This window comes from Bidens hawaiensis, unplaced genomic scaffold (genome assembly GCF_021521415.1).
Source record: "Bidens hawaiensis isolate Kalapana, Puna unplaced genomic scaffold, B.hawaiensis_p1.1 tig00004617_1, whole genome shotgun sequence".
NCBI classification, from domain to species: Eukaryota; Viridiplantae; Streptophyta; class Magnoliopsida; order Asterales; family Asteraceae; genus Bidens; species Bidens hawaiensis.
In genome coordinates, this window is record NW_027491281.1 from 747,601 (window position 1) to 762,390 (window position 14,790).

At 42.4% G+C, this 14,790-nt stretch overlaps 1 protein-coding gene across 1 annotated transcript; it reads left to right on the forward strand.

Annotated features, from left to right (window-relative positions):
* The first annotated feature begins 3,292 nt into the window (after nucleotides 1-3,292).
* On the forward strand, nucleotides 3,293-3,820 carry LOC143627176 (uncharacterized). The gene has a single exon (XM_077097058.1). The coding sequence runs from the start codon at nucleotides 3,293-3,295 to the stop codon at nucleotides 3,818-3,820; it is 528 nt and encodes a 175-aa protein (XP_076953173.1).
* The last annotated feature ends 10,970 nt before the right edge of the window (nucleotides 3,821-14,790 follow it).

Genomic DNA, 14,790 nt, shown 5'->3' on the forward strand with positions numbered 1-14,790 from the left:
CAATATCTCACCATCGTAACCTCATATCTGAGGGAGTTTAATCTCCTGGAGAATGGTTACGCATTCAACCAGAGAATGCTCTAGCTGAATACGAGCGCATGATTCGTGAAGAACGAGTTCGCGCTTGTACATTAGTGTATGATGAAATTCCTAGGAGATCTCCATCTCCTCCTCCAACAGTACGGAGGAGCCAGATGCGTGAGAGTCTCCAGACTGAGAGATTTTCTGAGGAACAAACTGTAAGGAGAGATCATGACAGAGGGCGTCCAATGGTGCGGGAATCTTCCCGCAGAATTGAATACAACAAAACTTATGATCCAACATGTCGTCTGGGAAAAGCCAGCTACTTCAGTGGTGATATTCAGGACCATAGGAGAGAAGGGACTAGTTGCTCACGCGTGATTGTTTGCTATACAGAGTACTACAGTGTCGCAGAAGAAGACTTCACAAAACCATACTGGCCCGCATCATTTGCTGAGAAGTCGAAGTTCATCCCGCGCATTGCCACTGCCCCTTTCCCAGTTAACGTGAAGATCCCTACTACCTTAGGGAAGTATAACCGAATATCCGATCCAAGCGATCACTTATTGAATTTTGTGGCAGTAGGAGGAGTCAGTAGTTGGACCCTCCCATATTGGTGCCATATGTTCGCACTATCATTGACTAAGGCGGCCCGGGAATGGTTTGAAAAATTACCGGACGGACAGATTAAGAGTTGGGACGATCTGGTGGCTAAATTATCCCAACACTTCAGTAAAGCAAAAGAAGCACACTCGCAATCCTTCTGAAATATTAGACGTCATTAGGCGGGACAATGAGTCTATTGAAGACTTCATTTCCCAGTTTAATGATGAGTCTAAACATCGGAGGAATCAGCGAAGACATGTTGAGAGGATCCTTCCACAAAAATGTACGGAGTAACTCCTTGATCCGCTGCTTAACTGGCAAGGACGGGATGCCTAAAGCATGGGATGAAATCATGTTTGCCATGAAACTTTTTGCGAGGACAGAAAAGACGTTAGGGTCTGAAGCCGCAAGCAAGCAAGCAACAAAGGTATAATTTCAAAGCGCGCAGGGAAACAAGCCTGCTAGAGGTTCACTTTGGCCCAGACTTCAACCATCTGCGGAGGTTTTGAAGCAACCAGATGCATGAACATTAATTGGCAATAAAAACAAAGCAAGCGCTTCAACGCAGAGTACCAACAACTAGACTCCGCTGACAAAACCTCCCTCATAAATTTTGACCACTGAGAACATGAACTTCAGGAAGCCTCAGCCGATCATGAAGAGAGCATTTCTTAACCCAAAGAAGCATTGTACCTTCCATGACGATTTTGGCCACAACACAAATGAGTATGTTACCTTGAAGAACGAGATTGAAGCCGAAGTTAAGTCCGGAAAGTTGGAACACTTGGTAAAAAATATAAGTCAAGGAACTGGCAAAGCTTCCGCACAAGTCAATCCTGGCCCTCATAAAAAGCAGGTCAGGGATTTGAACGTTCATATGATTCAAGGAGGACAAATTAGTGGTATTAAAAGGCAAGAGACGGATGACGAAGAATGGAAGAGTTAACCCGTAATTTTTTCGCGGGTTAAAGGAGGTCCATGCAACAAGAACCTGCTGATAATCACCGCCCTATTTTGTCACTATCATTCACAATATGTTTTCTTCGATACTGGAAGCACGTCGGATATAATGTATGGGCAGTGTTTTGAGCAACTGGACGAAGAAGAGAAGGCGAGGCTAAAGCCAATTCATGCGCCAATGTCTGGCTTCGGATACGAAGTAATGCATCCGAGTGGAGTGATCTCTTTTCCCGTAACACTCAGTGATGGAATTCACTCATGCACCGAGGATGTTGAGTTCCTGGTTTTACCAGCCAAGTCAAAACACGATATTATCTTGGAGCGCGAAGCAATTTGTGATTTCAATGCTCATCCTTCCACGGCTCACGGTGTGGTAGGGGTTCCAACCCACACTGGAGTAGCAATCATTCGCATAAACAGACATTGCTTCACGATAGAAAGTTCAAAACCAAGTAAAATACCAAAACAGGCGGAAAGAACCGAACCAAAAAAGTGGGTGTTGAATAAGAAATTTCTAGATCAGACAGTCACGATTGAACCTGCTATCTCTGAGATAGTAAGGACGTTTTTGAAGAAATTATTGACCAAAATATGGACATCTTCGCTTGGAAACCCGCAGACATGACAGGTGTTCCAAGAAAGATTGCAGAACACAAGATGCGGGTGAACCCAGTATTCATACTAGTTGTCTAGAAAAGACAAAAGATGGGTCCTGATCAAACCAAAGCCATGAACGAGCAAGTTTAAGATATGCTGAATGCTGGAATCATTCGGTAAATTTAGTATCAAACGTGGGATGCAAATCCAGTCATTGTTCCAAAGAGCAACGGAACATGGCGAATGTGTATCGATTTTAAAGACCTAAACAAAGTATGTCCGAAGGATTGTTATCCGTTTCCTGAAATTGACTTGAAAGTTGATGCGGTAGCCCCTTTTAAGTTCAAATGCTTCTTGGATGCCTATAAAGGCTATCACCAGATGCGCATGGCGGCAGGTGATGAGGATAAAACGACATTCTGCACTGACCAGGGCACAGTTTAATTACATAATGATGCCCTTTGGATTAAAAAATGCGGGTGTTGCGTATCAGCGTTTGATGGATGAAGCCTTCAAAGATAATATTGGACGTATTTGGAGGTTTACATGGATGATTTGGTAATAAAAAGCATCAAAGAGGATTAGATGTTACGAGACATAGAGAAAACATTTGAAACTTTGAGGAAGATCAATATGAAACTTAATTCCAACAAGTGTTCGTTTGGGATGGAGGAAGGAAAATTCTTGGGCGTAATTGTTACAAGAGCGGGTTTTAAGGCAAATTCGGCCAAGGTCCAGGCAGTCCCCCGCATGCCTTCACCTTCTTCCCTCAAGGAGGTGGAAACACTGAATGGTAGGCTGGTTGCCTTGAATAGATTTTTAGCCAATCACGAGGCTAAGTCTTTCCCCTTTGTATCAACTTTGAGGAATTGTTTAAAGAAAGCACACTTCAAATGGACCACGGAAGCGGAACAAGCGTTTCTGGAGGTCAAGTAGTGCCTAATGGAGTTGCCTATTTTAACAGCACCACAAGCTGGAGAGCCGCTGACTCTGTATTTGTCAGCATCTGACATCTCTATTAGGGTTGTACTGCCGACGGATAAAAAAAATCTTCAAACACCGTATACTATGTCAGTAGAACATTGGCAGATCCAGAACTAGGTATTCAATGCTTGAAAAGCTAGTGTTGGTGTTAGTATATGCGGCCAGCCGCCTTCGCAGATACTTCCATGGGCACCCAATCAATGTGTTGACTGGGTACACACTGAAAAATGTGTTAACTAAACCAGAATTATCCGGGAGGTTGGCAAAGTGGGCCATAGAACTGGGAGAACATTCGATTGAGTACAGACGTCGACCCGTGATCAAAAGTCAGGTGCTAGTAGACTTTGTGACAGAAGTTCTACGGAGCAAAGAAGAAGAATTTTTGATCGAACAACAAACTCCAGTAACCCCTGAGTGTGATCAGATTTGGTCATTGTTCACGAATGTAGCTTCAAGTGGCAAAGGGTCATGCGCGGGCCTCAGATTGGTTAATCCCGAGGGCCATGAGTTCAACTATGCCATAAAGTTGGATTTTATAAGTACCAACAGCGAGGCAGAATACGAAGCTTTCTTGGCAGGCCTGCGGATAGCCAAAAAACTTGGGGTAAAGCATTTGGAAGCACGGTTAGACTTGATGTTGATAGCTGGATAGATCAATGGAACATATGAGGCAAAAAATGATGTCATAGCTTCATACCTGTCGCAAGCAAAAGACCTGATTCTCCAGTTTTCATCTTGCAAAGTCATACACATCAAGAGAAATGAAAATAAATCGGCAGATGCCGTAAGCAAGCTAACTTCAAAAAATTTTGAACATTTTGCAAAATACATCCACATAGAAGTCCTCGATCGTCCTTCTGTACCGCAACATCAAGTGTTGGTCATACAAACAGGTGTTGAATCCTGGATGACACCAATCTTGGCCTACTTAACATCGGGAATACTTTCGAAAGAAAAGGAAGCGGCCCGGAAATTTATACACAATGCTTTGAACTATCAAGTACAAGATGGAGTTCTGTACCGCAGATCTTTCCTTGGTCCATTCCTGAGATGCGTGGACGCTGAGGATGCAAATTACTTGATAAGAGAATCCATGAAGGCATTTGTGGCCTTCATGCGGGTCCAAGGATGGTAGTGGCCAAACTCATGAATGCGGGGTATTATTGGTCGTGAATGCATAAGGACGCAGTAAAAGAAATTAGAAAATGTGACTCATGTCAGCGCCATGCTCCCAGTACCCTACGTCTAAAAACGAGTTAGTACCGATAACGTTCGCATGGCCATTCCAGAAATGGGCCATTGACATCATGGGTCCATTCCTAGAAGCTCCAGGACGTGTAAAGTTCTTGATCGTGGCAATTCACTACTTCACTAAATGGGTGGAGGCTAAGCTAATAGCCTCCATTACTGCAGCCAACGTCAAGAAATTCTTGTGGGAATTCATTATTTGTCGTTTCGGCCTCCTGCAAGAATTGATTAGCGATAACGGAACCCAGTTTGCGTATGGTGGGATTCAAGCGTGGTTGAAAGAACTTCAAATCACGTAAGTGTTCACATCGGTAGCCCACCTGCAGGCCAGGTTGAAAGAGCCAACAGAACCATCAAGGATGGAATCAAGGCGAGACTGGGTACCAAACGGATAGGATGGGTGGATGAACTACCCCATATGCTTTGGGCATTTCGTACTCAAAATAAAACAAGCAATTCAGAGAGACCATTCAGTTTGACGTACGAGGCTATTATCCCAGCTGAGATAGGGGTTCCATCCGCAAGAATGCTTTCCACTGTTAACAATGAAGAAGAACTGCGGTTGAAACTTGATCTCCTCAAGGAAAGACAAGAATTGGCACTCATTCGAGAGCACAATTACAAACACCAATTACAAAAGTATTATGATGCACGAGTCCAAGAATGCAAATTTTATGCGAGGGATTACGTCTTCCGCAACAACTAGGCATCAGGACAAGAACCATTAGGCAAGTTAGCCCCAACTTGGGAAGGGCCTTACACAGTGAAAGTAGTATTATCAAAAGGCACCTACAAGTTGGAGAAGTTGGATGGGACAAAAATCCCAAGAAAATGGAATGTGGCACAGTTAAAAAAGTGCTATATGTAAACCATACTGTTGTTACTTTTATTTTTGGCCTACGTGCCTTAATAGTTAGTAAGAATGATGACTCTTGTCTTTAATTGTATAATAATTAGGCATGTGTGCTAACTTTATCAAAGTAATTGGTTAAGTTGTAACATACGGTGTGTTTAAAGTAAGTCTTATCCCTGGCCTGCGTGCCAGAAAGGACCCGCGTGTCATGAAAATCTATTCTTGGTCTGCGTGTCAGAGGCGGCCGCTGTCGCTAAATTTCATCCCTGGCCTGCGTGCCGGAGATGACCCGCGTGTCAGGTGGCTCTATTCCTGACCTGCGTGTTAGATGTGATCCGCGCGTCACTAAACTTTGCTTCTGGCCTGCGTGCCGGAAATGACCCGCGTATCACTAAACTTATACTCATGAGTAATCCTTTATTGACATACAAGAAGATCCTAAATCTAAAACTTATATTATTCATAAGGCAAAGTGTAAAGGATAAAAACTTCTTATATTAATTCAAAAGAGGATTACAAAAAGAGGATGATTACAAACACAACTATATCTAATCTAAGAGTCTTGGGCAGTCGCGCCTTCTGAACCTTGAATCTGGGCAGAAGGAGTGTTCGTCTTTGGAGAAGTTGGAGGAGTAGACGGCGTATCTTTTGATGCCTCTTGCATATATTCCTTTAGGCGTTGGACGCCATGTTCCGCTGCGTCAAATTCGGGAATCATAGTTTGAAGTGGAAATGACAGATCATCATACTCCTTCATTCGGTTGTTGTATTCCCTTCCAACATTAAGCCCATGCAACAGATGCTCCTCAACTGATCCCATGGATCCGTGTTTCTTCACTATCAGACATGGATTAAGCTGAATAGGCATGATTTGTTAAACTTTTATATCTCTATATGAATGATAGTATTTCCTGAGAAAACAAATGAAGGTTATTGATTTACGGGATTATTAATATGTCTCGTCTTTATCATGTTGTATTATCCCCTTACCCCCATCTTCTCCCTCTCTTTTGTTTGACTTTGGATACCTAAATACCCGCGTGAATGATTTAGGCCATGGAGAACCCCCCCCCCCCTTGTTCGACTTTTGATACTTAAATACCCGCGTGAATGATTTAGGCCATCCATTGAGAAAAACAATTGTATAAATCAATGTTTTGTCATGCCCTATCTCTTCCCTGAGAAATAAAAACCAACGCTTAGTTAGAGTATTCTTATCTTTTCCTTTATTTTCAAATTTAAAATTAAACTAAAAATCATTATTTTTTCGCTCTTCATTTAAAATAAATAATATTATTTTATACTTTTATCAAAATATGTTTTCTCTCTCACTCACCAACAACAACTTTCAAAATATATTAAAAAATTATTAGGGTACTATAAGAACTTTTGAAATGTAAAGAAAAGTCACAGCAATTTCTCCCTTTTATTTACAACACCCTGACCCACTCTTATATTGCAAAAAACTCACTTAGAATATAGTGGATGGATTGTGAATGCTCTTAAGCCTTATCTCTTCTCGGGGTAAAATGCAAAAAAAATGTTTAGTCGAACCCTTTCTCTTCCTTTCACATCAACCATTTTGAAGAAACACGGATCTACACCCCTTAACGAGTCCTAGATCCGATGGATCCACAGGGTAGGAAACGGAGTCGCGCCTTCTGAACCTTGAATCTGGGCAGAAGGAGTGTTCGTCTTTGGAGAAGTTGGAGGAGTAGACGGCGTATCTTTTGATGCCTCTTGCATATATTCCTTTAGGCGTTGGACGCCATGTTCCGCTGCGTCAAATTCGGGAATCATAGTTTGAAGTGGAAATGACAGATCATCATACTCCTTCATTCGGTTGTTGTATTCCCTTCCAACATTAAGCCCATGCAACAGATGCTCCTCAACTGATCCCATGGATCCGTGTTTCTTCACTATCAGACATGGATTAAGCTGAATAGGCATGATTTGTTAAACTTTTATATCTCTATATGAATGATAGTATTTCCTGAGAAAACAAATGAAGGTTATTGATTTACGGGATTATTAATATGTCTCGTCTTTATCATGTTGTATTATCCCCTTACCCCCATCTTCTCCCTCTCTTTTGTTTGACTTTGGATACCTAAATACCCGCGTGAATGATTTAGGCCATGGAGAACCCCCCCCCCCTTTGTTCGACTTTTGATACTTAAATACCCGCGTGAATGATTTAGGCCATCCATTGAGAAAAACAATTGTATAAATCAATGTTTTGTCATGCCCTATCTCTTCCCGGAGAAATAAAAACCAACGCTTAGTTAGAGTATTCTTATCTTTTCCTTTATTTTCAAATTTAAAATTAAACTAAAAATCATTATTTTTTCGCTCTTCATTTAAAATAAATAATATTATTTTATACTTTTATCAAAATATGTTTTCTCTCTCACTCACCAACAACAACTTTCAAAATATATTAAAAAATTATTAGGGTACTATAAGAACTTTTGAAATGTAAAGAAAAGTCACAGCAATTTCTCCCTTTTATTTACAACACCCTGACCCACTCTTATATTGCAAAAAACTCACTTAGAATATAGTGGATGGATTGTGAATGCTCTTAAGCCTTATCTCTTCTCGGGGTAAAATGCAAAAAAAATGTTTAGTCGAACCCTTTCTCTTCCTTTCACATCAACCATTTTGAAGAAACACGGATCTACACCCCTTAACGAGTCCTAGATCCGATGGATCCACAGGGTAGGAAACGGAGTCGCGCCTTCTGAACCTTGAATCTGGGCAGAAGGAGTGTTCGTCTTTGGAGAAGTTGGAGGAGTAGACGGCGTATCTTTTGATGCCTCTTGCATATATTCCTTTAGGCGTTGGACGCCATGTTCCGCTGCGTCAAATTCGGGAATCATAGTTTGAAGTGGAAATGACAGATCATCATACTCCTTCATTCGGTTGTTGTATTCCCTTCCAACATTAAGCCCATGCAACAGATGCTCCTCAACTGATCCCATGGATCCGTGTTTCTTCACTATCAGACATGGATTAAGCTGAATAAGCATGATTTGTTAAACTTTTATATCTCTATATGAATGATAGTATTTCCTGAGAAAACAAATGAAGGTTATTGATTTACGGGATTATTAATATGTCTCGTCTTTATCATGTTGTATTATCCCCTTACCCCCATCTTCTCCCTCTCTTTTGTTTGACTTTGGATACCTAAATACCCGCGTGAATGATTTAGGCCATGGAGAACCCCCCCCCCCCCCTTTGTTCGACTTTTGATACTTAAATACCCGCGTGAATGATTTAGGCCATCCATTGAGAAAAACAATTGTATAAATCAATGTTTTGTCATGCCCTATCTCTTCCCGGAGAAATAAAAACCAACGCTTAGTTAGAGTATTCTTATCTTTTCCTTTATTTTCAAATTTAAAATTAAACTAAAAATCATTATTTTTTCGCTCTTCATTTAAAATAAATAATATTATTTTATACTTTTATCAAAATATGTTTTCTCTCTCACTCACCAACAACAACTTTCAAAATATATTAAAAAATTATTAGGGTACTATAAGAACTTTTGAAATGTAAAGAAAAGTCACAGCAATTTCTCCCTTTTATTTACAACACCCTGACCCACTCTTATATTGCAAAAAACTCACTTAGAATATAGTGGATGGATTGTGAATGCTCTTAAGCCTTATCTCTTCTCGGGGTAAAATGCAAAAAAAATGTTTAGTCGAACCCTTTCTCTTCCTTTCACATCAACCATTTTGAAGAAACACGGATCTACACCCCTTAACGAGTCCTAGATCCGATGGATCCACAGGGTAGGTAACGGATAAAAACCAATACGATACAAGCCTAACTTCCCGAAGTCCAGTGACGTAAACCTGCAAAACCAACACCGTGAGCTCGTTACGGGAAGGACAAAAGGGGGTATTCCCGTAACCACCCTCTGGCGTGAGAATAAGTACAGTTCAGAAGGAGATAAAGTACTTAAGTATAAAGAGAGAGAGTACAGTGAGAGTGAATGAATACCTCATGAAGAATGAGAGGGTATTTATAGCCGAAGGATATGGGAAGGTGATTGGGCCAGCTGTCCTTTTCAGAAGATGCTCTCGTAACCACCTGGACACATGTCCTCAAATGATAGGTTCAGTTATACATCGCATGTGCATGTATAACAACCTGGACATGCGTCCTTGTGCGATAAGGTGATAGATATCCCTGGCCATGTGCACGGTTATAACTGCCTTGCCAGGTGTCCTTTATTCATTGGTCGAGAGATCACGTATTGCCCAAGAAAGCATCTTGGTAAATCTTCTAGAAAGTAATTAGTTAATTACAGCTATCCTGAGGCATCACCTCCTGGTCGTTCGGGCGGACAAATGCTTTATCCTGCGGATGACTTCTGAGGGTGTCAGGATGCTTCCACATAAATCATACGGGTGTTCCTTCCTTAGAAGGTTATGTGGGTGATTCATATGTTCTGCGGGTATCTTACGAGAAGGACTCCTCTGATCCGTGGGAGGTTCTTAAGGGTATTTGGGTCTTTTCGGTACCCTATCTCTATAAGTCCCACCAGTCCAATGTTTCTTCCGCATGAAGCATTTTTATGCGGGTGAAATTTTGGACTTAAGGATGTTTTTGGGGATTTTTCTGAAATTTGCAAGTTGTGGTGAAGATATTTTTGTAATGGATAACCATACCGAGAGTATAATGTGACAGCTTGTAGGCGCGTGTGCCAGGAAATGTGACGTTTATGCCGGTTGTCACTGTACCCGACTGTTCACCTTTTTGCCTTTTTCGAATTTCCCGCGTGACGTGGCGTCTACCGATTGGATCCTAATTTTCTCTCTCCACTGTTCATATCCCATCGCATTAATTGCAATGGGTATAAATAGTGGAGGTTACCTTCTTTGAGAAGTTTTATCGCCTTTGATTTCCAAATATTGTCTTTCTTTTTCTTCTTTAAGCGCCGATTAGCCATTCAACTTTTTCTCACGATTGCTCGTTGTTCTATATTTCTTGCTGAAGTGATGGCTAATCTGTCTTTGCCTCCCAATGTTGATGAAGTGGGGGTCAATTGGGACCGATCTGAGTACGAGAATCTGATACGTACCTACGGTATTCCACCAGAATGGGGACCGGAGTTTCCCTCTGCCAGATCCATCGCTAGTCTGCCACCTCTTGGCAAGATGGCTGTATATGCTGACTATTTCACTTATGGGAATTTCCATTTTCCCATAAGCAAGTTTTTATGAAGGTGTTGAGTGGCTATGGGATCCATCTAACCTAGTTACATCCGCGTGCCATCATGCAAATTTGTCACTACGAATTTGTGTGTACGGCACACGAGATGTTGCCTAGATTTGATCGATATCCTGTATTTTACCGGATAATCAACCGAGGTGGTTGGTTCACATGTCATCCAATCCCGCTGTGAACGCGGAAGGTTTCAGAACTGAGGAATCTCCGCCTCATCCTACTCCACAATTTATAGTCACTTCCTCACCTCCACGAGTGGGGGGGAGTTTTCAATTTGGGCAATCATTTCAGGTCGCCGGGGAGGCAGGAACACAAAATGCTCCTCAACAGTCTTCCTCAATCCCCGTTCGTCTCCGAGCATCAAGCTATGGTTATTACAGAGAGACGAATCCAGGCGAGGACTACCATCTGTTTGTCTCTGGCTGGGATATTGTTAATGGGTCTCGTTTTTACTGACTCGGACGTTTGTATGGCGTTTGTTATCCAGTGCGTGCCTTCTGCAGAGCGAAGTCACCAGCGTGGACGCTCTCGCCATGATCTTCATACGGATTTTTCTTCGTCCTTTGCCAACACTCTGGCTTGCGGAAATAGATACGAGAATGGCGAACGATGGGCGGGAAGCTGGGAGAGATGACCCGAGCTGCCAAGGATGCCAAGAAAGAAGCTGGGGAGCATCGTGCGGTGGCTAATACAGCAAAGTGGAAACTATCTGATGCAGAGATTGCTCTCACAAATGAAAACGATCGGAATTCTACTGATGCCCGCCAATGGAAGAAAGTTTGTGAGAGGCAAAATTCTCTTTTTGAAGCTGCCCGTGGCGATGCTCAGCGGAAGAAAGAGGACCTGGCCAAAGCACTTGAGGCTAACTCAGCTTTGGAGAGCCAAGTGACCCGCCAAGGTACCAAAATTCAAGAACTTGAAGTAGAATTGAAACTACAGAAGGAGAAAGCTGAGCTTAAGGATAGAGGCGCTGCCGAAATACAAGCTGCTTATGACTCGCTTCTGCAAGCTCGTGAAGAAGCGGAAGCTCGTGCAGCTGAACTTCAAGAAATGGCGTAACGTGCTGAACAAGACCGCCGATGGTTATTGGGTCGAGGAATTGACTCCGTAAGTTTCCCTTACATATCTTTCATCACCCATTTAATGTTATTGATGCTAATGAATCACTTTTCCTTTGTCAGGTCATTCGACACATTAAAAAACGTCCTGAGCTAACTGACAGCTTTGCCTACTTGATTACTGCTTCATCCCGACTTGGCCACGTGACAGGCTTTAACGAAGGGATGATGTATTCTTAGACCAGTCGTTCTTTTGAGGATCATCCGCTTCATGGCCTTGAAGTTAAGCAAGAATATGATATGTGGGTCAAAGAATACGACGACCTGGTGTTTCCTTTGCAGGGCATGCTTCCGGAATTTGCCTCAGCCGATGATGGTGTGCAACAATTGAGGAACTTCCTGGATGACGAATCAGAGGACACTCCTTCAATGCCTCCGGAAGATACATTAGCTCCTAATCCTTAGGATAGACTTAATTTTTAAGACTTGTAATTTCTTTTCATTTTTGTTTTTTTAACCATCTTTGATTATGAATGAAAAGGAAATTTTTGTCTTGTGAATATTATATTGTATGTAATATAATATCTTTTGTGAGATATTTTTTAGCTACCAACAATTTGAATTTTTCTAAGTGGGGTGGTTGTGATGACATGGCGGAAAGAGAAATATCGTGGGATAACTATCAAGACGTGTACAACGCCCTTTGACAGCCTGTTCTCACTTTTTCCTCTTTCCCACCTGACGTGTCAATCATCTACTGGTCTGCCTTTTCTCTCTCCTCTGGTAGGCAGTCAGTCGTATTAATCGTGGTGTGTATATATAGGTCACACTTGCACTCATTCTTATCCTCTAATTGATTTTCATTTTTCCTTCTCAATAACCAATCTGAGATTTCCTACTTTGATCTTCTAGTTTTCAGATCTAAGTTTTGACAAATCTGTAGTATAATTTCCTTTATACAGATGGCTGGTGATAAGAAGAGTGCTCCTGCCATTCATGAGGTTGTTGTTAACCTCAAGGAGAAAGATCATGATGACGTTGTCAATGTGTACAGCTTGGCATCGGAATGGGAACCGGAGTGTCCGGCGAGCGGTGCTATTGCGAACAACCCACCAGCAAAGAAAATGGATGTTTATGTGGACCATTTTACAACGGGAAATTTCCGAGTACCAGTGACGAGGTTCGTCCAGTCAATATTGACAACATACAGAATTCATTTATCACAAATTCATCCTTTTGGGATGTTAAGAATTTGACATTTCGAATTTTGTTGTCAAGCTCGTGATTTTGAACCGTCCGTCAGTATGTTTGTTGTCTTCTACAAGATGACTTATCAGGACGGTTGGTATAGTTTTGCCACAACCGGGAAAGCGGCTATTGGAACTGAATGGATCTGTAGCCTCCATGGCTGGAAGCAAAAGTTTTTCTGGATTCGAGAGGATGTTGTTCCATTTGCGATGACTTATTGCAGGGCGGAGGACAAGATGCCAGTGGTTCCCGCCGCTACCCACGAGGATCTTCCTTGGTTCACGACATTGAACGCAACACCAACTCCTATGCGTCCAATACACGAGGGGGCGATGGTGAGTGCTAAGATGAACCATCTATGGCCGTTCCCAAATTTAGAGCCATATTACGAAAAACCAAACAAGGGTAAGTCCGTTACTGCTTTTTTATTTGTAATTTTCCTCTTGAGGTCTGATTTCTATTTTTGTTGATATAGGTGAAGGCTCTATCTTTAGTACTCTTTTGGACCATGAAGAAAGGCTGATGGTGCGCCCTCAAATCGATCCGAAGGAAGCGCCTATCTTGGAGCGTACACGCACCAATTTCCTATTTCCCACCGCATTTCGCTCGGAACCTGTGGTTTCCGAGGCGATGTACGCTAAAGGTGAGAAATTCATTCTGAAAGGTGAGGGCATTTTACAACCTCGACCCGTGACTGCTACTACTTACAGCGGAGTGATTGTACTTCTTTCGTCTAGCGAAGAGTCATCACTCTGCGAAGGACGGTTACCAGTTGATGCTACTAATACCGTGCATTCAACTGTAGGTCTGATCCGCAAGCATGATCAAAAGGCAACCACCAGCCAGGTGGCAGGTGATGAAGGTGCCAATGCTACTGCCGAAGGTGACCGTTAGATTGCTGATGATGTTAGCGTCGATGGAGAGCCTCAAGCTGTTGGTGCGGGTGTTTCCAAGGTAGCTAGTAAACGTAAATTTAAGCCCACCAAGGTCGCCCCGTCCAAAAAGCAGAAAACAGTGAATTTGGAAGCCCGCCTTCAGCAGATTTCTTCTAAAGATATTTCTTTAGGTAAGTTTAACACTTTTCAAGCTTTGACAACTATATTATATCAAACATGTTTTTGATGGACGATTGTCATCTTACGGTAGCCCTGAAAGATTTTTCAGAAGATGTTTCACCTGAAGAGTTCGACTCTGCTTCCCACTTCACCGTCGTCACCACTCAACACCGCTCGGGGCCCAATTATTGTACCGGATACTTCTCCTCTTAAAGAGAAAGAAGCCGGTAACTCCGAATATCCCGTTATTTAATCCTCCTTCAATGTCCATCATTTCAGGGATCAAGGAGGGGTTAGTGCGTTTGCCTATGGGCAACAGGAATCCCCGTCTCCTCATGAGGAAGAGGCTGCAATACATCATCCGCATTGGTCTTTATGCCAAAATTCGACTTTTAGTAACTCGGATGTATGTTTTGAGTATTTGTGGGAAAGCCTTCCTCCTGCGGAAAGGGAACGCCAACGCATCCGCATTCGCCAAGAGTAACTGAACACTCATTCCTACTGTATGGCGAATGCTATTTCTACCAGCCAGGAGATATACCGAGACTGGGTGAATATGAATGAGGCGTGGGATGACTTTGAAGCCAAGGTGGTTGAGGCTAATAAAGAAGTCCTCGGGGCTATGGATAAGGCTATGGAGAGCCGCCATGCTCTAGAAGCAGAGAAGGCTAATCGCTCTACCGCTGAGGAAGCCAAAACTGTTATTTAGCAGCAGCTGGATGAACGTGGTGAATTGATAAAAACTTTGAAGGCTGAATCAGCGGCTAAAGAAGAACGTCTTTCCAACCTTGCCACCAAGAGCCGGGAACAGGCCCTGGAATGTGCTGGCCATAAGATGGAGCTCGTTTGAGCTAAAGAAGATAAAAAAAATGGCTACTAGCGAAGGAGTTCCACAGGTAATTGTGCTTTTCTG